We start from the raw sequence: 27,099 nt of genomic DNA on the forward strand, positions 1-27,099 counted from the left end.
TGTTATTTACTGTCCGTCCGGTTTTTAAGCATGATGCAGCTCTGCAATGCAAACTGAAACTTGACCAAATATCAGAAGTCACATTCACTTTCTTGCACTTCATATAAGGTTTGAATATGTGCAAAAAGTGTCTACTCTTTGTATCCAAAACCAAGGTAGCAGCAGGATAAAATAGTACTCTACTGTGAAGTCAGGAACTCTACGAAGCCTATTTTACCCTTTATGCAAGGGTTTTGTGGAGCATGAAGTACGCACACTCATGTATGCACATCAGTGTAATGTGGACAACAGGACTAATGTGGAACCCCGTGAAGGCAAAAAGTGCCTTTTTTGGCTACATGTGTCTCTTAACCAGAACAGGAAGCTGAGTGAAGCTGCAAAACCTCTACATCATTAGAAGCTGGCTTGTAGGGTTTCCTTCAGCCAGTGCTCCTTTACTCCTTCGCCAGTTCCTGGTGCCTTGCATGTTTACTCTCATTGGTTTCCTCATTATGGTGTTCTCATGGCATTGAGAGTTCCAGCTGTTCTGTGGCCTCAGAGGTGATGATCATGTCTGTTTAAGTGATGTTTTGGCAGTGTGCTCTAGGAACTTGTGGGTAGAAACATTGAAATCTAATGCAGTTTATTCCACACCGACTGTTGGACTTCTGTTTGACACAGAACTTAATTCTTCACTAATTTGCCCCATTATCGTATGTTCTGATGAAAAATACTAATGGAAAACGGAATAATAGAAAGTGTTGCAGTCTATGCTGACAGTGGACCCAAACACAAGACTGAAAAGGCTGAGTTAACAAAACATATCTGACCTTTTATAAAAAAGGTGCAAAGTTTAAAAGTAAAAATACAAAATAAAAAGTAAAAATACAAAACAAACAAACAAAAAAAAACCAAATCCAAGAAACCCCATAAATAAACAAAGAGCACACAGGGAGAATAAACACTCTGACAATAGACAAGGATAAGAGAAGACTAGATATTGTTTAGGGAACAGGATAAAAGACACATGGGACACTAACTAACAAAGTAAAAGAGGAAATGCCAAGAGAAGGAAGCTGAACACAGAAATGAAAAATTCACACAGAAAGAAACAGCCATAGAACATAATGGAGAGAACCAGAAAACACCTAATAACAAAAAAACAAGGACAGAAAACTCAGAGGAACTCCAAACTGTGTGAAAAACAGGAACCATAAAAGTAAGGGAAAACCAAAGCAGACTGTAATAACGTTAGAGTGATGAATAAATAAAAGAATAAAGGAGGAAAAAAAACTAAAGTATACATGCATAGATAGGAATGCATGGGTAGACAAATTCTCTAATCTCCTTTGGAAATATTGTTTCCCTACTTCATCTCTGTGCCTCCAAACAAAAATGGAAAAAAAGGAAAAAAAAAAAATCAAATTGCGAGTTAATGAGGTGCTGATGGTATTATTTCACAGCCGGGTGCTCGTGCGCGCTGACTGATGCTGCGTGCCGACCTGTTAATACAACAAATTAGGAGTTGAGCTTGTGTTCTAACCCACAGCAGATCTCAAGAGGAGGTTCAATGTTTAGCTCAAGGACACTTAGATGATGCACACTGAGTTGAGCTCACAAAGTAGTGGAAATGTGGCACATGCGGTCTGCTTGTACAAAAACTCAGCTCATTTGATATTCGTTGTTGTTGAATGTGTTCCTGAATAATTACACATGACCCGACTGATGTGATCTTGGATGTTTTCCATGGCTGGAAACAATGTTTTTGAGTTTATGTTTAGTGGATAAATCCAAAGAAACTCAGTCTGGCATCGTGTTTGATAAGCCATGAATACAGAAACACAGATAAGCTCCAAAGAAACTTATATCAGAAGACATGTTTATGTTTTGTGGTATGAAAAAAAATATTTGGTATGATCACAGTAAGGCAACATGCTTTTGGTGTCTTCTTTTTTCATATGTCAGGGAAGTAGATAACTCTTCCTGCCTTAGATTTTTCTGTGAGGAATATATATATCTTATCTTTTTTAACTACAAAGTTGGGCAGCAACAGGGAGGAGCTCCCCAATCTGTCGTGCTGGGAAATGTGTTGGGGTTTTGGTAAATATCACGTTTGTACTTGTGCTACAAGAAAATTCTGTATTTTTGAGCACTATGATATGAACATACTTGGAGAAAATTATTTGAACAGGTGCAAGATCGCCTATGTAATATGTGACTAACCACTTTTTAATTTTAATGCTGTGTTCCAATATGAACTGTATACACAATACAACACATTACTGTTGAGTCAATGAGTTGCTGGACAAAACACAGCTTTCTTGTTTAACCACAGTTAATTTAAATTCAAAGCCATCAGCTTAGGTTCAAGGTGTTTTACAAAAATGCTGCATTAAATACAGCCATTTTCATACATAAACGTAATTGGACAATTGACTAACAAGGGTTTGTTACCAGGTGAGGCCTGTTCCCATGTTATATTATGACAAATAAAGCAGACATAGTATTTAAAGTTAGTAGTGGGCATAGGCAAATTCTAGCAAAGCCTGGAAAGCCATTAAACACAACTAAAATGTATGATAACAAATTCATTTCATAGTTAAGAAAAATTGAATTGAGTTCAGTTTATTTATATACCACCAAATCACAACAGCAGTTCCCTCAAGGCGGTTTATACTGTAAAGTAAAGACTCTACGATAAAACCCCTTCTCAACCTAACCAAGTCAAGATCACTCTTGAGGAGGTAGCTGAAGAATGTCAGGAGGAGGTTATTGTCAGCATACAGTCAAGAGTTGAAATGCAATGGGCTTACAACCACAGCACCTTGGTTTGCAGAAAATCAGATTTAATAGAAAACATCTAAAAGTCCAACAGTTCAAAGAATCCAAAGATTCTTTGGGTAAATGAAACCAGAGTGAACTTGTAGGTTGAAAAAAAGTATAAAAAGAATGTGAAGCACAGTGCATCATCTGTCAAACATGGTGTAGGCAATTTTATGGTATGGGCGTGAATGACTGCCAGTAGAACTGGGCCAACAGTGTTTAATGATAATGTGTCATGGATGAATTATGAAGTGTACAAGGCTATACTCTTTGTTCCTATTCAGACAAATGCAGAAGCAATGCAAGAGTTTCTCAAGACAAAGAAATGGGATATTCTTTCATGTTTAAGTCAGTCACCTGATTTCACCCCAGTAGAGCATGCTTTTCATTTATTACATACAAAATTATATGTCAAAGGGCTAGTGTTTGATCTGTAAAAATGCCCTCTGCGAATTTGTTAGTGCATTTAGGCTTTTCACATTTTGTATTGATCCTCTTGTAATGATATAAAACAGGAAACCTTTTTTTTTTAATCAAAGGAAATGGATAAAGCCAATCTTTCGTATATGCGGTATATTAAATTGAATATTCTAACCTCGTCGCCTTCTGCAAAACAAATAATGAAACACGTTATGGAAGTAGATTAGGTGAGCTGCAGAAAACCACATGTTAGGCTGGTTAATGGTGCAGTATGTTTAGTTCTACAGACACACAGACACACAAACACACACAGACACACACATATTCGAGAAAGGTGAACTTCTTAAAAATAAAGGCCAGAACAGACCAAGCAGACTGTTTCTGTTGGAAAATGTCACCAGTCCATCAATCTGATAGGTAAAGGCCAGTCTTCTCATTATACAGTGCGCCTGTGCGTGTGTGTGTGTGTGTGCGCGCGCGCGTGCGTCTGTGTGTGTATGTGCGTTCCTCTGCTCTTTTAGAAGAAAAGCCTGCTGACCCAGCGAATGCAATGCAATCAAACACGCACACACTTTGCGACTTATTTTAATGAGCATAGTGGTGGTCATCTATAATTCATTTTCAACATGTCTGGTCTGATCACTTGGTTACTGTGTGTGTGTGTGTTTGTGTGTGTGTGTTACAGTTGAAGACAGGAGCAGCCAGCAGTATAGGAAATAGTCTCACAGTAATCACCTTAAAACAAGTACGATTGACCAGTATAGTGTATGTATGTATACCAGTACATCACAAAAAAATAATAATTAAATTGAAATTCTAGAAAATTGCTTGTTTTGTGTGTATCATAGTAGTCTTAAGCATTTAAGTTGAAGGCAGCTGGATTTCTTTTTAGGTTCATGAAGACATTTTCTCTCTCATCCAAAAGCCTTCTTCAGTTCTGAAAACTGACTGGGAGTCATAGATAGTAAACCTGTATTGGGGTTATCATCTTGGGGGTGGTCCTGATAGTCACAGAACCACCATGCCTCATGTAATTTGCTACCACCTCATGAGCCAAGATGTGATTCAAGGTGTGGGTCATTACAATCACATAGTGTAAGTGGGAGAGAAATCATCTGGGAACGAATCTCAAGATTGATTCATGTTGGTGTAATTTTTTTATATTTAAATATTTTAAATAATGAACTTATATTCATTCTGTATTAATTCCATTAATTCAAGCCTTTTGTGTGTTTTACCAGTATAGTCAGTTTTAGTAATTTTTATTTAGTAGCATGTTATTTTTCTAGGTACTACACATCCTTTTTTGGGGATACATGGAAAACTAGAGGCAGGGACCAGCAGCAAGACCCAAGCACAGAGCAGACATACAGTTGCAACAGATATAACATTAATAAAGTCAGACGCAGCATAAAGGGAGTGACAAGGATGGAGCTGGGTTGCAAAGTGGCTTGGACTTGAGGTTTAGAAGGATATGAGCTGAGCTATCAGCTGATGCAGTAGTTTCACTGTAATGTTTGACTGGATAGGGTGGTGGAGACCACAGCTGCTACACGGGCTCTCCTCTAATCTCTTGCCAGATTTCTTATGTCAAGATCAGACAGACTTTGATTTTTGACTCAACCTGAAAGTTTGTGTCATGCCTGAAAGTCAATTTGTTATATTTTGGGAACTGACAGCGTGCTAAGCTGAACAAAAGAGTAGTTGGAGGACTTGTTGCTCATTTAAAATTTACTCAAAGTTCAAAACAGTTTATGTTTACTTGCCTTTTGATACATTGTTTTAAAATTTGACACACCTTTTACTAAATCAAAGGGTTCCTTGCCAGTAGCATTGAGTAATGCTTTGCTCTTTCTTTAGGTGCACCACTCTTCACTACGACTCAGAGCTTCCTTCAACCTCCATCATCATCACCTTTCACAATGAGGCCAGATCAACTCTGCTGCGTACCATCAAGAGGTAAACACACATCTGAGGCTTCTATATGGTACAGCTTAGTGATAAAACTGCAATTGTGCTATGTCCACTTCCTGCTGTGACAAAACAAATTTCCCACGTGTGGGACTAATGAAGGTTATCTTATCTTATCTGTAACTCACACCCAATCCAAATTCTAGGAGGATTTTGGTTATTGGTATCTAAATATTAAAGTCGTGAAGAAAGTAGACAGGAGTACTTGGATGCTAGGTGTATATCAAAGAGAGTGGTAACAAAGGAAAAGGCTTATAGTGAGTGATATGTGAGATTGGACGTGAAAGGACTTGTATTGACAAGCAAGGTAGAGAGACTGAGCTGGAAAGGATGTGCAGCAGGTTAGAGTGATTAAGGATGGAGATGGAAATGTGTTAACAAATGAAGAGAGTGTTGAGAATAGATGGATGGAGTGCTTTGAGGATCTGATGAATGAAGAAAATGAGGGTGAAGAGGATGGATGAAGGAAAGTTGCCGAATGACGTGCAGAGATTAGTAAGGATGAAGTGAGGCAGTCTGTCTGATCTCATCCTTGTGTTAATGTTCTTCCTGAATCAAGATAATGTTTTTCCAGGATCAAAATTGCATCTAAACAATCACATTGCTATGATGTCATAGCTCTGCGACTCGGAAAAAAAGCTACACATATCCACTCAGGAAAAAATCATAGGTAGGGTTAGGGATTACAGGGCTAAAGTTAGAGTGTGGGTTAAGGTTCACCGCTTTATGGTTTGGTGTGCGGTGTGACGTGTTTCCATGAAGCAAAACTATGACATTGCTACAATGTGACTGGTCACTTGCAATGTTGAATCTGGACAAACATTAGTTTTATTGGTCCAGGAACAACACCAACACGATGATATCAGGTCGAGCAAGTGAGGGCATGTATAGAGAGGATGAAAAAAGTCAGATGGTCCATATGACTTGTCTGTGGAGGTATGAAGAGAGGGCAAAAGACTGACCAGACTGTTTAACACAGTCTTGGAGAGTGAGAGGATAACCGAGGAAAGAGGAAGTTAATTGCTATGAATTTTTAAGGACAAGCGTGAACGTAACTACACTCGGACAAAGATGATGTAGCATGGTGATAGTATGGTGAGTAGTATGGCTTTATGCTGAAAAAGAGCACTACAGATATAATGTATCCTTTGAGAGTGTCGATCTAGAGAAAGCATACTGTAGTAACAGTATAGGTAAAGAGGAGAGTACAGGTAGGGTGGAGTGGGTGGAGAATAGTGTCTGGGGGAATTTGTTGCAGAACGATAGAAGCAAGAGTGAAGGGGAAGGTTTACAAGATGGGATGAGACCTCCTATAATGTGTAGTCAGGACATGGTGGAAAAGACAGGAGGACGAGTTGGAGGTGGCAGAGTTGAAGTTGAAGACCAGGATGGAGAGGATTAGAAATGAGTGTATCAGAGGGACAGCTCAGGTTGAGTAGCTTGGACATGGACAGAGGAGAGATACTGGATATATAGGACACAGGATGCTGAAGATGGTATGATATTAAAACTACAGATGATATGTGATGAAAGAGGACATGCAGAGGATTTGAGGAACAGAGGAGGATGCTAGAGTGAGATGGAGGCAGATGATTTGCTCTGGCAACCCCTAAAGGAAGAAAAGGTATTGAAATATTAAATCGTATCGGCCTTCATCAACCTGTATTGTTCTGACTTTATTTATTGTTAGCCGGTAAGCAGAGCAACATTTAAAACACACATATTTACATTCTCTAGACCCTCAACTATCATTGAACCATCATTCTGTCAGCAGGTTACCACACCCACAATCAGCACAAACAGATACACAAAGACTCCCAGACACACACGCCAAGTTTTGGCTTGAGTTCAGCTCATTATACCAGTCAGTCAGCAGGGACTGGCTACGTCTCCTCACTATCACAGAGGACATTTTGTGATTTGTTTGTGTATGTTTGCTGTGTGTGTGTGTGTGTGTGTCCCCTTCAGCCCTTCTCAGAGCTCTGCAGTTTTCAACCAATTAAAAGACAATCTGTCTCCCTGGGCCCCTCTGCTCCCTTTGGCTCTGTCTCTCTCTCTGTATGCGTACAAGTGTGTGTGTGTGTGTGTGTGTGTGTGTGTGTTTGCCGGTAGTGACTTGGAGCTAGAAGTAGTTTAGCTGCCTTTTATTTTTACTTTGTGAATTTGGAAGGTTTGTGCTCACCAGGGTGCATTAGATCCTCTGAAGCTTCCTCGCTGCTTCAAACTGGTTTGCTTGGCATTAAAACATTTGAAGATAAATCTACTGTATAGTCCATCCTAAAGACATTAAGCTGTGTATTATTTGTATTCAGACATTTTTAGGTATTTTTATTGCCCTTAAATACCAGTTAATATAACAAAGTAAGTTCCTTGCAACAAAAAGAGTAATTGTGTTTTTTAATGAAAGACTGCATCTCTCCCTAGAAAATTATATTTTGAATGGATGCAATGTATTTCCAATCTTCTGTTGTCCAATTTTGGTGAATCCAGTGATTTTTACCCTCAGTTTCCTGTTTTTAGCTGATAGGAGTGGCACCTGGTGTGGGCTTCGCCTGCTAAGGTTGAATTTGATGTGCATTCAGAGATGCTCATCAGTTTGACATTAAAAAAAAAAACTTTTAAAATTGTCATTGTGGGCAGTCTCTCCTTGTTTTGGCTTTGGTGTTTTTCAAAAGGAAAGGGGACAAGCCCTGTGTGGATTTGGTGGGATTGTCGAAGAATTGTCAGCTTTTGACGTTTCATACAGTTTTTGTGAAAATTAGCCCCGCCAAACTAAAGGATCGGTGTCTTAACAGAAATCAGCCACTTGACAGAAGAGCTTCAACTGGTGTCTTTACAGGGAGGTTGACGCACTTGGCTAAAGCTCAGACGAGTTAAGGGTGCTACAACAGATCACTTGACATTTGCAGTTTTTCTGAAAGCCAGTGCAGCTGACAACAGCAAAAACAGCCAAGAAACAGAAACTGGTGACGTTATGAGTAATGAGACTGTAAGTGTGGAGTAACTTCTCTATTGGAGGCTACACACAGAACTTTTTTGAGAATAGTAAATTGGAAGCATTAGATGAGATGTTTGCAAAGTGTGTTTTTTTTCTAAGACAGAGTGACGCTGTGGGATCACAGAGTGTTTCCATAGTCCCTTAGTTGGTTGCTTAAGGGTCCTTAATGGACTATGGTGTGGCTTTGCAGGTTGTGGCCCATTAAGAGCAAATTGTGTGCAAATTATATTTGCCCTCACTCAAAACAAACCATCAATTTTTAGACTGATGACTTTATAGCCAGGCAGTGCTTTCAGCTTATATTTGTGCCGTATGAAACTTTACTGCAAGTGCTCCCAAAAGGTCATTCAGTCAAATTCTCATATTGTTTTCGTTCCTATCACTGCTTACCCATTTCTTACCTGCGTAAGTGTTTGAGAGGGTGACAAAATCCACACAGAAAGATGGATGAGCTGGTGGTGGCTCAAAACAAACAAAAACTAAGTTTTGGGGATTGTATAAAACCATTTTTACATTTTGCTTTTACCAAAACTGCTTTGCTGGTTTACGTCATTATTATTGGTTTAAATGTATAAGTTTACAGTGTTAAAGACATCTTAAAAAACTACGATATGATTAACTACATGAAAAGATTTTACATGCCCTAATCTGCATCAGCACAAAAAAGCTGCATCAGCACAAAAAAGCTGCATCAGCACAAAAAGCTATTATACTTAAATATTGAACTATAAGTTGCATTTTTCTTCTTGCCCAAATGTGGCTGAATTTTACCAGAAGGCTTTATTGGTGTGGCAGTTTATTTTTTGTTTTGTTTTATTATTATTTTTTTAGATGTGTCAGAATGAGTTCCATGATACTAACAGGTGGCCTTTAAAGTTTAGTATTATAACACGCTATAGAAAATCTGACTTAATGTACCTTGAATGTGTTGATAACTGGTGGTCCTGCTTAGCTGCATAAACAAGTTCTCCTTGCCACCTTGCCAGACATTTCCACAAGTACATGAATACCACATGTTTATAAAACTGCCCCAAGAAAAGCAGAAGGGAAGGACGTACCACTAAACCCAGGCAGAGTCAAAATACTGAATTGGAAAAAAGCTTCAGCATCATACTCTTTGTGTGAAAAATGCTTAAAAATATCAGTGTGCCTGTCTCTTCACTGGATCATGAAAAGTTTACAAAAATCTTCAGTTTAGTGAAACTTTGTAGACTTTTTCTTTTAAGAGGCTTTGAGAGGCATTCAGTCATAGACGGCAGACAACTGAAGTCTAATTTCAAGCGCCACAATTCAAGCTGAGGGAAAAAAGAATAGAAAAAAAACTTGAATAGCCTGATAATGGAGAGATAAGTTTGCTTTTTACTATCTGCAATCATGTTTTGCTTCAAGGACTCTGAAAACACTGAAAATGTATTGAATGCCTACAATTACATTACAAAGGGGTGTAATTTTGGACCTTTGTGTGCTTTAGGGCTCGGCAGTATGCACGCCGAACTTTAATAAGTTTGATTTGAGACAATGATGGGTACTTTGAAAGCTTTTCATCTGGTGATCAAAGAGTTGCTTTCTGAGGGAGAGCCAGGCCTTGTCGATATTTAATCAAGGTCTGATCCTGAAAATTGATCTCATCTTCTGTCTCCGCTGGGCAAGAGATAAGCAGGCTGCATGAGAAAGGGAGAGAGAGACAGAGAGAGAGAGACAGGCAATGACAGAAAAAATAAAAATGAGGAGCTTTTGGGATATTTGGTTTTTAATAGATTTAGTTTGTTTTGGCTCTGTGTGTGCATGTTCATGTAAAACAGGCTCCTGAACTGCAAAGGTTTCATTATGTACAAAGGAGCTACAGCAGGAAACGGGAAAATGAGAGAAAAGAGCTACAAATATTATCGTGTGATCATCATTCCTGCTATGTTATGTTATATGTTATTGTATGTTATGATTAGGTTGGTTGTTATGTTAATGCCAAATTTAATGACATAAAAAAATCCTACAAAAGGGATTGATTGTGGCAGCATGTTGCAGATGAAGAAATATATCTATTAAATAAAATCTAGTTTAATGCATTTCACTGTTCATTATGTTTTCAATTCATTTTACATCTTCAGCCAAATCACTGCACACTGAATGTTAATTGAGTGGAGAAAAGGGTTAATTAAATGTTCGGGTGTGATATTTGTTTTGATATCCAGCCCGCACTTATCGTGAGTTTTTGTTTACATGCGTTCAATTAACCGCTGATTGTGGTTCGTTTTTTCTCTCTATGTGAGGGCACTCTAAACACAATGACACACAAGCTGCATTAATCTACATCCTTCATATGCCAAGCAGCACGCACACGCTGTGTGTTATCAACATATCTGTTTCACATGCTGTTTTTTGCAAATGAAACAAAGGACTGGCTGAGAAGGGACTCATTCCTGTAGCTTTAGGACATTTTCCATTTTCTCTTGATCATATAATCATATATATTTTCAAGCTCAAGCTGCCACTCCGAATAATCTGGAGACAGGGGCATTTTGTTGTTGTGGAAACATTATAGGCAGCATTGGACACTCATCACCATTTTAAACCCCCGTTCTTATAGTCCAACAAAAATAAATGTTTTTCTTAAGTATTTGTGAATAAAAATGTAAAACACTAACAGAATTATCACTAGGAAGAATTTGATCAGTCTGTCTTCAAGACCAGTATGAAGGTTATACTAAATGGTATTTACCTATGATTTACACAGTGGTTTTAAGTATCATCTGCAGATAGTTTTGCTTGCTTTTGTAGTATTAGAAAGTAAATGATACTTTGAACCACGATTAGCATCGCAGTTCAACAGACTTTCTTTTTGTACAGTTTAAATGTAGAATTTTTCTTTAGTAAGGTCAAGTGTTAAATTTGTGTGTGAGATAAACCTCAGGGAGTTGTCTAATTACCCAGTTGGTCCATCAGTCAGTCTGTAATCCAGCCAAGCAACCATCCTGCTCTGCTCAGCAGCCAGCACTCACTGCAAGTGTAGAAATGCCACTTCTAGATCAGCACCAGCTCAGCACTTTCTGATTCAGTGGTCCTAAAAAATGCACAGTAAAGAGTCCAGATCACTTCCTTTAGAACTGATCACTCAGGATTTATTAGGAGGAGGACGAGGCAGATTTATAGTCTCTGCCTCCTTCTGCAACTTGGCTGTTTTACGAAATCCTTCCTCCCACTCTGTTGGCTCTTTGTCATATACTTCTACCTGAATCATTATCCCTTTCATTTTGGGCTAAAGCGTTTTTATAGATAAGGAAACCCACATGTTTTTTAGTATATAGAAATACCCAATACGTAAACATTATTTTAGATACAAACAGTCTGTATTTAAAATGTTTTTTATTGCTTGTTTCACAGGAAAATATATGTTTTTGTTTGTAATTGTGGTTTCAACACATGCAGTGAAGTTAAAAAGAAAGTTCTCAGTGGACTCCGTGCAGTCCTGTGATAAACTAAATTTACTAAGACCCTTCTAGCACCAGTAACATGAAGTAATCATTTTCTATATGACTTTATCATTTTTTGTTTTTGCACAATTTGGCCTTAAAATTTCAATCAGGTCTGGACTTTACTGGGCTATAGTAACACCAAATTCCTTACTATGTCCTGTTGCATGATCCAGTTAGATCCGAGTTTTAGCTTTCAGAGGAGTTCGTGGTCTGTTCAATGACTGCAAGGTGTTCAGGTCCAAGCCCAAAGTCATCACCCCTCCAGCACCATGCTTGACAGTTGGTATGAGGGGTTTATGTTGTGGTTTATGTTGATGTGATGTGTTTACTTTTTGCTAAATTTGGCACTAATTGTCACAAACTTTAAAATTTTATATAGCATATGATTTTTTATTTTGGGGGGGTTTGTTTGGTTTTTCTCAGTTCCTCTTAGGTTTGCTGTCAAGATTATGGGGTTGTGCTACCTCACTCCTGACCGCTACAGTAAAACTGCCAAAACATGTGCTATTATAGAAAGAGTCACACTTGATGATTTATTAAACAGTTGCATTTGATTAACTGCACATTGCTTCTACTTACCCTCTGAATTCATATGGAAACAGTAAGGATGTACTCACTGTATAGAGTCCATTGAAAACTCTTTCACGTGACTGTATTTCTAATAATATTTCCATGTTGGTCTGTCTGTGGGCTGGAGTTGACACAAAGATGTGCATAGTTCCCTAAAGTATTTTAGGCAGGCTTAAGAATAGCATTACTTTAAGCAGACCACAAAAAATCACTCAAGGGATCACGATAAGCTTGCCCACAGCTGCTCCATATCTGCAAGCCACTTTGGAACCCATATAGCTACTCCTTTTCATGCTGTTTCTGACCTAATCAATTGCATATCTACCTGTTTTATTCTGAGCAGAGCCATAGTACCAGATACAAGTTCCTGCAGATGGAAAACCTGTTTTTGACTAGAAGAATTTAACATTGCTGAATAAAGGGCATTTCCAAGATAAATGTATTTGGTATCCGTATCAGCTCAGAATAATTTTTGAGGAGACTCATCATGTAAATGATACTGTAACATTACAGATCATTAGTAATGAGATGCTATTCCATCTAGATACCATTCATTGCGTCTGTGAGGCATTAGATTAACACTGATGAGCTTATACATACAGCATCCTCTAAATAAACAGTCATAATGAGAATGTAATTAGTGAATATAGAAATAGATTTCTGCAAATTAGCGGGGACAAGACTTTATTTAATGTGGACAAACTAGCACTTTGATTTCAGACTAAGGCTGATAGATTCAGACATATAGTGATAGATCAGCACTGATGAGACAGTATTTACTGGGTGCAGATATATAGCATAATGCATCACTAGTGGCTAGACAGAACAGAACATATTGAGTGGCTGAATCAGGAATTCGTTCCATGAGAGAGATTTTCTACAGATGGATTTAAGATGCAGTGAAAAGGGCAAAGTATACTGTTTTTAAAAAAGATTCATCAGCATTTAATACCACATATTTTAATACTGCGTGGATGTACAAAATATTTTAAGGAGATATTTAAGAGATATTTGACATCCATAGGAAAAATTTTTCATTGCTGTCAGAGACCTTGATAGAGAAATAGGCTGGAGGAAGATGGCAGGATGTGGATGAATGGAAAGATCGGTAGATTCAGAGGTGGGGAAAAAAAGAGTGATGAATTACTCCAGCAAGGTAGAGGACAGAAGAACCGGCTGTCAGCTAAGCAATCAGGCAGAGAGAGTTTGGAAGGAGGAGGGAGGTAACCAAGCTGAAGCATGAGAGAGAGGGAGAAAAGGTGAAAGCTCCACAGAGGAAAACAGGACAATTTTGATGTAAGCAAAGCCTGATAGTAGTTAAAACTAAATTAACTTCTTAACTTCTAACTGTAGAAAAAATAATAGGTAATGGGAAACATTCTTCAGCTGATTTAAAGTTCAAATATAACACAGACCCCATTCACATGAAGGAAAGAGTGGCAGTGTGTTTTTACCATAACCAACCGAGCAGAAGAAATCGAGTTCCCAACAGTTGAAAGCATCACTTCTCAGCTGTGTATAAAACCCTGAGCAACAGAGAGGCGAGACAATCTAAAACCTGAAGGAGGTTTTGTATTTACTTCACACATTTCCTGGAGAGTTTTTAGTGCACAAACAAGGATGGTTTAATGGTTTAACAACTGAAACTAGACAAGGCTTTGGAGAATTTTACAAAGTTAGTGGTCAAGGTGAAGTGTGGACTGAGTGTTTGTATCAATGAGTGCGTACAACACAGACTGATATCTACGACTTCAATGTGGCTCAAGCTTTAGTTCTAATTTGGAATCTTCTTTTTTGTTGTTACCAAATTATGATTATTTTCTCACTAAATTTAAAGACATTTCTAGGTGAGAAGAGAGTTTTGAAGATGAATAAAAGTCCTGCTTCACCATCTGCTGCATGTTTGTTGATAGTACAGAATACTTTGACCTTACAGAGACAGTGAGTGGGTCTTGGAAAATACAGATGAGACCAAAATGATTATTCCCTTATGAAGTTTCACATTTTTATTCAGATTTTAGCAAAGGATGCACAAATCACTGGTGGGCAATAATGTGCTTTAACTTTGTAATGCTCAAAACGTGTAAAATTAAGTTAAGACAGAGGATTATCTTCTACTTTACACACAGTAAATAACTTAAGCAACAGTTTGAGCTGTTGCTCGAAAGCATCATACCATAAACAGAAGAAATCAGAGGGGATTGAAAAAATCGTTAATGCTCATAAAGCAGGAGATGGATATGCAAAGCTTTCCCAGGGTTAAGTTACAACAACTGGAATGAGAAGTAATATCAGTAAATTTAGGAACATCTTCAAGCCAGATTGAAGTATGCTAAGGACAATCTGGAGAAAGATTATGCATACCAGAAGAGCGTCCTTTGGTCCGATGGGACGAAAGCAGAGCTCTTTGGCCATCAAGACTGCTTATGTTTGGGGAAAAAAGAGAGAAGCGTACAACTAAAACCACTGTCCCCATAGTGAAACACAGTGTTGGGAGTATTATGCTTTGGGGATGCGTCATTGCATCTGGAACTGGGAATCTTGTTAAGGTGGAAGGAATCGTGACGACAGAAGGATATGTAAAGATTTTGAAAGACAACCTCAAACTGTCATCAGCAAAACTGGGTCTGGATCGGCACTTTTTCTTCCAGTATGACAACAACCCAAAGCATACATCACTCCTGATTACCTACGAAGGGGCATAAAAACAAAGCCTTTACTTGATCCCACTGCAAATCTGTGGGGTGAACTGAAGACCAAGGTCCAAGCAGAGAAGAATGGACTAGGATTGCTCGGGAAACCTGCGTAATACTTGTTGAAAGTACAACAAATAACTGCAGGCTGTTATCCAATAGTTGCAATAGTCATTCTGTCATAACTCAACCCAGAGCTTCGGACAGGGTGTAATATAGGAAGGTTAGGGGTGGGACATGAAAACAAAGAGCTGACATGATCAAAGACTCAAACACTCTTTGGAGCTAAATTTCTCCAGACATTACCTGATCAGTGAAGTCATTAGCAAACAGGATGTGCAGTCTGTTTAGCCTGATAATCAATCTTCTGTAATGTGCTGATGAAATAGCAACAGAATGTTTTTCTCTTATACGCTGTTTATTAAATATCTCTTCTTGCTTAACAGTTGTTTTCATTTTGTTCTTTCACAGACACGTATTTTGGAGGAAGCTTTTATCGCTTTGATTCAAAGTGCCTCGCTCTACTCTGAGAGCATGCACGCTCTCAGCCTGTATACATGGCTCCTGTGGGAATTGAACCCCTCACCCTGGCAGTCATACAGTAGCACCCATTTAAGATCAGCGCTATCACTGCCAGAGAGTGGGGTTAAATTCCCACGGGGCCCCACAACTGCCACTCTTTAAAAATGCATGCTCTTAAGGCACTTTGGATGAAAGCACCCTCCAAATGGCGGCTGTAGGTAATGAAAATTTTTCAAAAAAATTCTCAGCTAAAATTGATATATAGAGTGTTGGAAATGAGCGGCGCAGATATAGAGCTGCTATTCTGTGGCAGCCGACTGCGGTATTGTCAGCGGTGATAATATTTTCTGTGAGCTGAAGATAGCTTCTCCCTCAGCACGCCTGAGGGGAGGTTAAGCCTCATAGCTAGTGGCCTGTGAACCAGAGAATGGGAACTCCTGTGTGTGTGTGTGTGTGGGTCTGTGTGTGTTTGCGTAGATGGAAGCTAGTGAGAGGAATTGGAGGTTGTGAAAGGGAGAAGAAAAGTTGTAGCGAGAGAAGGAAAAGAGATTCGTGTCCTTTCATTCATATCTGTTTCATAGATAGATGCATAGATGGATACAGGGTGATTTAATGGGAACTAATGCGATAAATGCACTATTTTCTTTCTACTTGATCACCTCATCTCACCGTCTTTATTTTTCCCTCCATCTTGATTCCACCCGTCTCTCCCTCTTTCATTTATTTTCCTGCTCCACACCTTTCCTCCTCCTTCTCCTCCCCCTCCTCTCCATCTCATCCATCAATCCATTCATCCATCTCTCCTGATCGGCCCTCAGCCCACAGAGAGAGAGCAAGAGAGAGTTAGCATCAGGGTTATTTGTCTCCCTTACTATCCTGCCATATCTCTCCCTGACCCCCTCTCTCTCTTTCCCCCCTCCCTCATTATCTTTTATCTCGCCCCACCTCTCCTACCCTCTACCTCCAAGCATCCATAACTCCTCCTGATGGGGTCCAGTGCCCCAGAGACACAGGTTCTCTCCACACCTCCTCCTCCCTCTACATTACCAACTTTTCCTCCATCCATTCCTCACTAGTGTCTTGCTAATTTTCACCTCTGCCATTCTTCTCCATACACAGTACCTCCCTGTTTTTAGTCTCAATCAAGTAACAACCCTCCTACTCATTTCCTCCTCCTTCCCCCTGTTTTTCTTTCCTCTATCTATCCTTTTCTACCCTTTTCTACCTGTCAATTCAGTTTGATTTCCTTCTTTTCCTCCTTCATGCTCGCTCACCCCTCCTTTAGCTCTTTTCTTCCCTCATCTTCCTTTCATTTTCATATTTAAACTTTCTCACCCTTTTCCCCCACTTACTCCCCCTTCCCATTCCTGCTCTCTCTTCATCCTCGTATCTTTCCGCCCCTGCCTGTATCTCTTTCCATATTCATCCTTTGGAACAGGATAAATATGAAGAAGGAACAGATCTCTTTCCTTTCTCATTCCATTTCACCTTTTTTCTGTCTCATTTGGTTCCTTTCTTCTCACCTTTCCTTCTTTCCCCCCTTTCATTTACACTCTTTAATCTCTTCCTATTGCTTTTTTAATATTTTCTTTTATCTTTCCCTTCTTCCTCTGTCCCGTTCCCTCAACCGTGATCCTCAACCATCGATTTTCTACTTGTTCATCTTTCATGTACTTTCTTGTACCTTTTTACCTTCACTCCCTGTCTCCCCCTTACCATACTTCTGTTCTTCTCTTCTTCCTCCCTGATTTTTCTCTTTTCATTTCTTTCACTTTTCTATCCTCTTTTTTTTATCAACTCCATCCTCCCATTTCTTCACTTCCTTTCCCACTTTAATCCATCCCTCCTTTTCTCCCTTTCATCCTCGTCTCCTTTTCTCCCTTTTTTTTACACTTCTCCAGAGGACATGATGAACGCAGAGGTTATTGAACGGTAGAAATAATGAAATAAAATGGAGCAGAAACCCACCCAGAACAAAACACATTTTCTCATTTTCTTCCAGTAAAAGTTATGAATTTTTTATGTTTCAATCTTCCTCTTTAATGAAATAGTTTTTTTAGAGGCGACACGTCATACATTTTCATAACAGGAATTTGGGCTGACATTTTCAATATGTTGTTTCGTATGGCGTGTGCTGCGTACATAATGGATTCATGAGCACCTGAGTGTGTGTGTGTGTGTGCGTTTGTGTGTGTTTGCATCACTGCAGGTTGGCATTTACTTGTCAGCTTTTGGTATTTTGCCATGCATTTATGCATTTGTTTTGAATGCTTATTTATGTTTGTGCAAGCTGACTAATATTTTAAATCACTTTTTGTTTTGTTTGTTTTTTGTCTTCTCTCCAGTGTTTTAAACAGGACCCCAGTTCATCTCATCTATGAGATCATTCTGGTGGACGACTTCAGTGACGACGGTGAGCTGCAGCTGGACACACACATTCATATACACACTGCAAATACACACATGCCTGGTTTCTTCCAGGTCAGAGATAACAAAGATGAGACCTACAAAACAGGTCAGAGGGAGGAATGTGTCCACAGCAGCTGGGTCCACAGCTTCAGGATTAAAATGGAGTTTAAAAAAAGAGAGAAGAAACTTCATTCTGGGTCAGAAAGGAGACCCGTTCACAGTGTGAACACTATCTCATCCACAGATGTGCCCAGTGCATCTCCAGAGGTTCAAAAAGTCCTAGTGAACTATATCAAACAGACCGGAAAACGTTTATTTACATTAAGAGATTTCGATTCATCAGACTCTGAGGATATTTATCAGCCACAACAGCTTGCCATTGTTTTCTCTTTGTAACTAGAACAAGAATTCACAAATAGCATTGTTTTTATATCTGTCTGTGGACAGATTTTGAAGGATTAGGCTTTAGTGGCTGAGTGGTTGCTGGCTGGCGTCGTTGTTGCTTTGGTCACTAGCAGATTGCCCATAGTTTGTGTAAAAGACAAACTATGAGCAACAACAAGCAGTTGTAACATTCAAAAAATAAAAAGAAATTTGATTCAAAACAGAAACTGAGTATGTTCACCTTCAAAGTAAAAGATGTGCCTCACCTCTGATACCAACCCATTTAAAATGTGTAACTTTTACCTTGAAGGCAAAGGTCTCCTATTCTGCTTTGCATCACACTCTTTACAAGTGGTCGGAGAGTGTTTGCAGATAAATTGGCATGTTTGAAAGAAACTACCAGCATTTAGTGAAAAGCAATAGCAACAGCAGGCAACTTCTAGCAATCCCTCACAACCCTTATTCACAATAGATCATAGAAAAATTAATATATTATATTTATCAAATATCAAAGGTTTAAACTGTGCCATTTAAAAAAACAAATGAGGCCATTTCGAATTTGATGAAAGCAACACATCTAAAAAATGTTAGAACAAGGCCATGTTTACAGCACCCCCTCTTCTCGTAGGTCGTGGATGGAGTAATCCCACTATATAGTCAACGAATAAACAAATCCAATGAAAAGTCCAAAATCAACAATGATTTCATCCACATAAGTATTGTTTGTGTGTATTGGGCACCTAATATATTTTGCTCTGTTTATACCATTGAGTTAGTTCTTTCTCCCTTAAATTGGGACTAACTGGATGGCTGGAGCTTCAGTCTCCAGCTTCTCCATTAGCAAGGTTGAAATGCCAGATATTGCTATTGCCCCCCTGCACCCCTGTATCGTATCTATGTGTGATATTGAAAACTAATTTTTCATTTTTAATGAATGCATATGAGTCCTTCTGCTGCCCCAAATGCATGCAAGAGTACCAAATGGAAATTAATCAACAAAAATATAGTGTCATATGATGTTTTATGTATTTGATTACCAAGAAATGATACTATTGTGCTTTTTTTAGTAACTGTAATTTGATCATCCTTAAAAAAATATAGTAGTGCTGGAAAACGTCTGAGTTTTTTTTTTTTTTTTTTAACATAATCAGAACTAGAGATCTATAAGCTAGAGAGGCTACAGGCATTTGTAACAACTGATAGATAAAGTACAACATCCCACGAGGAGGAAGAGTTCATCACTCCTTTTTTGACTTTGGGATCTCAAAATAAGTTTGCCATTAATCTCATCTAGGGTAAAAGCTAAATTCAAGCAGTTACTTAGACAAGTCTGGACTACTAAGCCTAAGCTTACAACTTAAAACTCTACTCTCAAAGCCTGTTTGTTAATTTAATTTATAAAGTAATTTAAGGTGACATTTTTACAGTGTGGACAAAATGCATGATGTCCATTAATTGGCATCCTATAAATTAAAAATATGGTTAATCACACAGAAACAAGTGAGTCTATGGAAAGTTTGTTTATCTAAAACCATGATTTGAATCCTTTGTATTGCCTATATTTCTATATTTATACTTTTTTACTATATACCCACAAAGTGACGTGGCAGTGATGTCCTTTAGAAGTTCCTCTTCACAATAAAACCGGCCTCACTAAAATAAAAACAAACCATATATAATGCAAATGCTCTTTTAAACTTATTAAACACATTGTACTTCTTTTAAAAGGAATTCCAACATTCTTCTAAATACTAAATACTATTATTATTTTACATTTTAACATTGATTTCAACAGTTTTAACCTGGTTACAAAAAAGTTGATTAATTAAAATAAATAAACCAGTTAAAGAAAAACAGGAAAATATAAAATAACAAAAAAAAATCAATCGGCTAACACCTAATAAATAGTTTCTTTATAAATAATCTGTATTCACATGTGACATGTTGATAACAACAATGTTGATATTTGTAAATAAAAAAAAATCTTACATTACTTAACCATGTAAGCTCCCTGCACCTGTCATAGACGTCCACATGACGTCCCAAAAAATGATCCAGTCTGAAGTTCAAATGTTGAACATCATATTAACGTCCAGGTTGGGTCATGGTTGGACATCCAAATTGTGGACCAAGTCGGATGTCATATAGATGTCCAGAATTGGTCATGGACCAACGGACCCAGTGTAGAAATGTGTACATCTATCTGATGTATTGTGTTTAATGGGTATACAATATCTAAATGGTCCCTGGTCCTATAAATCAGTTTGATTTGCATAATTAAAAGTGAGATGATCAGAGTATTTATGTAGGGACCTATTTTTGCTACTGTTCCCCTAAAGATTAAAAATTAAAGTGCTCATTAAGCAAAAGGGTTCTTCAAAGTAATATATCAATCACTGGATCATTATTGGTGTCAAATGAATATGCAGCCACGGTTTAGTGCTGTAGCTGGTCATAGTGGAGTTAATTATAACTACTAGGGGTAGTAAAATGGCTTAATATTTCAGGATCATACGATTTGTTTTTAATTTACTATATTTTAATAGAAGCATAGTGGAATAAAAACTACAGTATGTCCCAGAGCAGAATATAATGGAAGTCAAATATAAATAGCTTCAAAATGTTACTGCAGACCTAGTGAGATAGTATGTTAACATTCTTAGAAGAGGTGCAGTCGTTTGTAGTTTTCAGTTTTCTGTCCACTCCTGCTAGGAAATAAATTCTGGCCAGCAGACTTTGATATGATATGAAAAAGTGTCTGCACTTTGGTTTTTATGGTCAGGGAGTAAAGCAGTGATAAGAAAAGCACAAATATACAGGCAGCTGAACACTACATGGTTTACATTGGAAACAGCAGCTTCAGGAGAAGCTAAAGCTGCCTGATAAGATTTGATTTGTTCCTGCAGCTTTCTCCTGTTTCACTGACACACAGTTTATTCTTAAAGGCTGCTCAACTGCTTCAAGTGTAGTTATGTTCCTCACTATAATTTTAAGTCACAATTAAAGAATTTTTAAGAAAATGATAGAGGCACCAACAAAAAACTTGTGTTTAGGTGTTTTTTTTCCCTCTTCAGGCTTAATGAGCACGTAGCAGACAAAATAACCACAGTGAGTGCTTCAGCGTCCCTCTTTAAAAATGAATGAGATCAAAATCAGCGCAGGGAGATTTTTCACTTAACGATATGTGGCAGCTGAGTGTTTTGAAGATCAACTTGTCACATTGCAATTCCAGCCTGTTTTCCCAAAAGCATCTTAAAGATAGGATGATAGTAAAATTCTGTGAACTTTCTGAAATCCAAGAGCCATTTCCCCAAAGCATCAATAATTTCAGATGTTCTTAGAAATTATATTACATTAACGACTTTCTAACCATTTACTGACGGCTAAGAGTCTCTTTAAAATGCCTCGTGAGAATTTTGTTTTTTCATTTTTATTTATTTTTTTTATTTAGGCTATATGCATCACAGTACATGTTATGCATCTTTGTTGCAAGTTTAGTAACCTGTAGCCATGCCTAAATCTTAATGCATGCCTTGAGCAGCAGCATTTAATATAATGCTAACATGCCTTGAGCAGCAGCTAGATTAATTAAAGGTTTCTTATATTCTTCTTATATTTTCTTCATTCCATTATCATTAATCAAAGCAATCCAGAAGCTAAACCAATTTATATGTCGTCTCTACATTATTACATTTTCATAATGAACAAGGGCAGATACAAAATATTTCACAGTGTTTTATAACATTTAAGAAAGAAGTCTACAGAACATCTATATTCAAACACTCAACATGTCATGTGTGCATTTGTTCGCAATGTTAGGAAACACTGTAAATAAAAGATGGCTTTAGCTATCACCCATTATATGTTTTGAGACTGTACTGACAAGTGACGGGTGAAGCCAACCATGACACTGAGGACACTGTATGCCCACTTTAACATGCTTTTTGATAATTTGGGCTATAATTTACTTAATAAACTAATTACATTTTAAGGCACAGGAATTGTTTTTTTAATATACAGTCTATAGTACACACATGTGCTCAAATTCCTCAGCTAAAAGTGATAAGTAGTCCTACATAATCATCAAAATAGCATCAGGCTTTCTTGCTTAATTTCTCAATCTCTCCAGATAAAACTGTGTTTTCTGATTCATCACACTGCACCGTGGGAGTCAGCCTGTTTGACTGGTCAATTACAAACCAAACAGCAAATAGATACAAAAAGGTTGTTTTAAACATGGAGGTTAAAACATGAACCCCAAACCCGTAAAACCTTTGTAGAACAGGCTTTGTGTCTGAGTAATAACTCATGATTTTCCAATGTTTTTTTCAACATGCAATTGTTAAAACATTTTTCTAACTCACCAATCTGAGAGCGACAGAAGTGAAAATCCGAGTGATGAAGGTTAAATAACAGCAGATTTAGACTATAAAGACATGATTGGGGTAGGTGAGGCAACAGTGAATAGATGCAATCAGCAGTGGAGACAGATACATGCAAGTAAACAACCACAGATAGATGTGCAAATCAACAACCGACAGATAATCAGTGTTAATAAAACTGCATATACACTTATACAACCATGCCACCAGTGCATATGCATGCTGATGTACATAGCCAAAGAGAAAACAACTTTTCCAGCCGCCCACACAGGTGTCAGTCAATAAGTTTAATGCCTTGCCTTTGCTTATTTGCGGTGATTTGTTTTAGGATATTTGACCTATCATAAAAATCTTTTCTCTAACTACCTTCCTCAAGCACATCAACTTAATGTTTTTGTCTTGTTCACTGTTCCTATGTTGAGGCAGTTCTATAGATTATAAACACTCATAAAAATCTTATATAGCATATTCTTAATGTACTAAAGTGGATATATTTATAATATCACTTTTATTTAAAAAAAAAAATCCAATAATTTACGCTACTACCACCTAACCTCCTGCACTTTTAGCTTTCTCCTCTTTCATTCAAGCACTATTGTTGCCATATGTTTCCACATAGAGCTGTCCTATAGATCTGTATATCTATCTATGTCTGTTCTTTGCTTATCTCGACAACTGTTCATCCGATCTGCTTTAAACTGCACCAAAGAGATTTCTTTTTCTTCTGGCAGCTAAAAAATGCCAGCTGCAAGTGCTTGAGAGCAATCTGGAGATGGAAGTATTTTTTTCAGCTAAGACGCTTTCGTTGCTATGATACAGAATATCCAAGGAAGTAATATCTTGTATAAACTGTGAATCTAGGTGACTTTTGTTTACCTGCTATACCCACTGCAAACTAAATCGTCCTGCAAACTTTTCACACAAGCAGTAAAAAATCCCCATTGTTCAGCACTAGTGCGAATAGGATGTGATCTTTGTTCACTGAAGTATTTGACTCACCCTTTTGCCACTGAAATTGGAAGGCTGGTTAAAAAAATGAGAGCATTTGCCATAATTGTTTATGAGAAGTTGAACATTTTTCAACTGAAAAATCTGGAAAGAAAAAAAGATGCCCCCCCTTTTTTTTTTTTAAGCATATTGTCAAAAATATGTTTCTATCATTGCAAACCGCTGAGAGGGCAGGCCATGAGATGCGCACTATGGTGGACACAGCCCCTGGGGACAATGACCATGTCATGATCCTGGGTCCTTTTGACCCAGCGTTTTGTGTTTTCTATTATTGTAATTTTGGTTCTGTTCTTCCTCGGTTAGTGTTCATTCTTTTCTACCAGTGTATCCCTGTGTTTAGTCTGCGTTTTGAGTCTGTCATTACGTGCATGTGTTTCCTGTTTTACTTTAAAAGTCTCTGTCTTATCTCAGTGTGTTCAGTTTACTTTTCCCCTGTCTCGTCAGGTCTGATTACTCCCAGCTGTGCCCTCCTTTTGTGTCTCATTCCCTCGTTATCCTTCTGTGTATTTAAACCTCGTGTCTGCCTCTGTTAGTGCTGGTTCGTCTGTGTTGCTCCCCTCCGTGTTCTCGTGTTTTCTCCCTGCATCTCCATTTCTCGACCCAAGGTTTCAGGTTTGTTTGTTAGCTCTTCCCAGTTTAGGTTTTCAGTTCTTGTTCACCTGCCTTTGTTGTTTGTACCCACGCAGCGTGTAAATAAAGACTCACCTGCACCAGAGCTGCCGCCTTTTGGGTCCTCTCTATAATCTCCACACGCCTGCCACACTGGGCGTGACAGCACGAACCAGCCACCATGGACCCTGCGGCATTCAATCCGTCCGAGGAGCTCCAAGATGACATCACCTATAATGTGGAGATCCTCCTCGGGAAATGGCAGGAGAACCCTCCGTATGAGCTTCGCCGCGCTGTTGAAAGCCGGCTTCAACGGCTCTTTTCTGGCCTGCCATGGCTTTTGGAATCTCTTCCTCCGACCATGCAGGCTTTTCTCCGGCGCACACCTCACCTTCTCTCAGCCACTCCTGCCTCGCTGCCCGACCCGCCGGATGTGATCTTGCCCGGCCCGTCGGAGCCATCTGCGGGGAGGAAACGCCGATCGCGCCGCCGGCGCGCCACCCCACAGCCGGACGTTCGGACTTCTAATTCGCCGGCTGTGGTGAGTGAGGACTCTTTTCAGTTTTCAGACTATTTGACTGTTCATTCTGGGGCTGTCTTCTGTGCGGCAGATGATTATGAGAACAGCTCATCGCCTGCTCAGCAGCCGCTCTCAGCTCAGTTTTCTGGTGTCACTCCACCGCTGCTTTCAGAAGTCAGGCCCTGCAGGAGGAGCAAGCAGCGGTGAAAGAAGGATTATGTGGTGGAAGACACTGGGCTTACTCCGCTGCAATCCTTTGCTTTGTTCTTGGGACTTCCACGTTCAGAGCTACACAAACTCCCCCTCCTCCTCGTCCCAGCCTCGCCCGCCACTCCTGCCCAGCCTCCAGTAGCTCAGTTAGCTGCCCCGCAGCAGTCTCCAGTGCTCCCCGCTTCACCCTCAGTGCAGTCTCCAGTGCTCCCTGCTTCACCCTCAGTGCAGTCTCCAGTGCTCCCCGCTTCACCCTCAGTGCAGTCTCCAGTGCTCCCCGCGTCACCCTCAGTGCAGTCTCCAGTGCTCCCAGCGTCACCCTCAGTGCAGTCTCCAGTGCTCCCAGCGTCACCCTCAGTGCAGTCTCCAGTGCTCCCAGGTTCACCCGCAGCTCAGGCCCCAGTGCCGCCTGTAGTTCAGGCCCCAGTGCCGCCTGTAGTTCAGGCCCCAGTGCCGCCTGTAGTTCAGGCCCCAGTGCCGCCTGTAGTTCAGGCCCCAGTGCCACTTTCAGTCCAGGCCCCAGTGCCACTTTCAGTCCAGGCCCCAGTGCCACTTTCAGTCCAGGCCCCAGTGCCTCCGCTGGAGGGTCCGAAGGACCGCTCCGGCCTTTGCCTCATGTCTCCGCTGGAGGGTCCGAAGGACCGCTCCGGCCTTTGCCTCGTGTCTCCGCTGGAGGGTCCGAAGGACCGCTCCGGCCTTTGCTTCCTGTCGTCGCTGGAGGATCCAAGAGATCCGTCCAGCCTGCAGCGCCTCCGTCTCCGGCTTCCACGCCGCCGCCAGCTGCAGCGCCCCCGTTTCCGGCTTCCACGCCGCCGCCAGCTGCAGCCTCACCATCCACGCCGCCGCCTGCAGCGCCTCCGTCTCCGGCTTCCACGCCGCCGCCGCCGCCTGCAGCGCCTCCGTCTCCAGCTTCCACGCCGCCGCCGCCTGCAGCGCCTCCGTCTCCAGCTTCCACGCCGCCGCCGCCTGCAGCGCCTCCGTTTCCGGCTTCCACGCCGCCGCCGCCGCCAGCTGCAGCGCCTCCGTTTCCGGCTTCCACGCCGCCGCCAGCTGCAGCCTCACCATCCACGCCGCCGCCAGCTGCAGCCTCACCATCCACGCCGCCGCCTGCAGCGCCTCCGTCTCCGGCTTCCACGCCGCTGCCGCCTGCAGCGCCTCCGGCTTCTACGCCGCCGCCGCCTGCAGCGCCTCCGTCTCCGGCTTCCACGCCGCCAGCTGGAGCGCCTCCGTCTCCGGCTTCCACGCCGCCGCCAGCTGCAGCCTCACCGTCCACGTCGTCGCCTGCAGCGCTTCCGTCTCCGGCTTCCACGCCAGCTGCAGCCGCATCATCCACGCCAGCTGCAGCCGCATCATCCACGCCAGCTGCAGCCGCATCATCCACGCCAGCTGCGGCTTCTGCTTCTGCGCCTTCTGCTTCTGCGCCTTCAGCCTCGCCTGGCCCAGCCTCCGTGTTTTCAGCGTCGCCTGGCCCAGCCTCCGTGTTTTCAGCGTCGCCTGGCCCAGCCTCCGTGTTTTCAGCGTCGCCTGGCCCAGCCTCCGTGTTTTCAGCGTCGCCTGGCCCAGCCTCCGTGTTTTCAGCGTCGCCTGGCCCAGCCTCCGTGTTTTCAGCGTCGCCTGGCCCAGCCTCCGTGTTTTCAGCGTCACCTGGTCCTGCCTCCGTGTTTTCAGCGTCGCCTGGTCCTGCCTCCGTGTCTTCGCTTTCAGCGTCGCCTGGTCCTGCCCCGTCTGGGTCTGCAGCTAACTGGCCACTTTCCAGGCCACAGGCCAGGCGACATCGCCGTCGTGGGCGGCCCCCGGACCGCCGCCGCCTGTCGCCCGCCGTTGCCTTCCGCACGGCCGGCCCCCTGAACTGGGTCCACATCGCCACCGCTGCCGTCCTCACGGCCGGCCCCCTGAACTGGGTCCACATCGCCGCCGCTGCCGTCCTCACGGCCGGCCCCTTGAACTGTCCGGGCTCCTGTGTTGTCGGCCCCCGGGCCGGCCCCCTGAACTGGGTCCACGTCGCCGCCGCTGCCGTCCGCACGGCCGGCCCTCTGAACTGTTTGTGCTCAGGTGCTGTCGGCCCCCTGGCCGTCCCCCTGAACTGTGTCCACTTCACCATCCTCACGGCTGGCCCCCTGTGGTGTTCTGT

At 41.0% G+C, this 27,099-nt stretch overlaps 1 protein-coding gene across 1 annotated transcript in view; it reads left to right on the forward strand.

Moving 5' to 3' along the window:
- The window catches only part of galnt14 (UDP-N-acetyl-alpha-D-galactosamine:polypeptide N-acetylgalactosaminyltransferase 14 (GalNAc-T14)), a 207,039-nt gene that overhangs the window by 109,429 nt on the left and 70,511 nt on the right, over positions 1 to 27,099 (forward strand). Inside the window, exons 3-4 of the mRNA XM_031751624.2 lie at positions 5,083 to 5,181; positions 17,792 to 17,859. Coding sequence (XP_031607484.1) covers positions 5,083 to 5,181; positions 17,792 to 17,859 — 167 coding nt within the window. The remainder of the gene's footprint in view (positions 1 to 5,082; positions 5,182 to 17,791; positions 17,860 to 27,099) is intronic.

Source organism: Oreochromis aureus, linkage group 15 (assembly GCF_013358895.1).
Source record: "Oreochromis aureus strain Israel breed Guangdong linkage group 15, ZZ_aureus, whole genome shotgun sequence".
In the NCBI taxonomy this organism is placed as follows: Eukaryota; Metazoa; Chordata; class Actinopteri; order Cichliformes; family Cichlidae; genus Oreochromis; species Oreochromis aureus.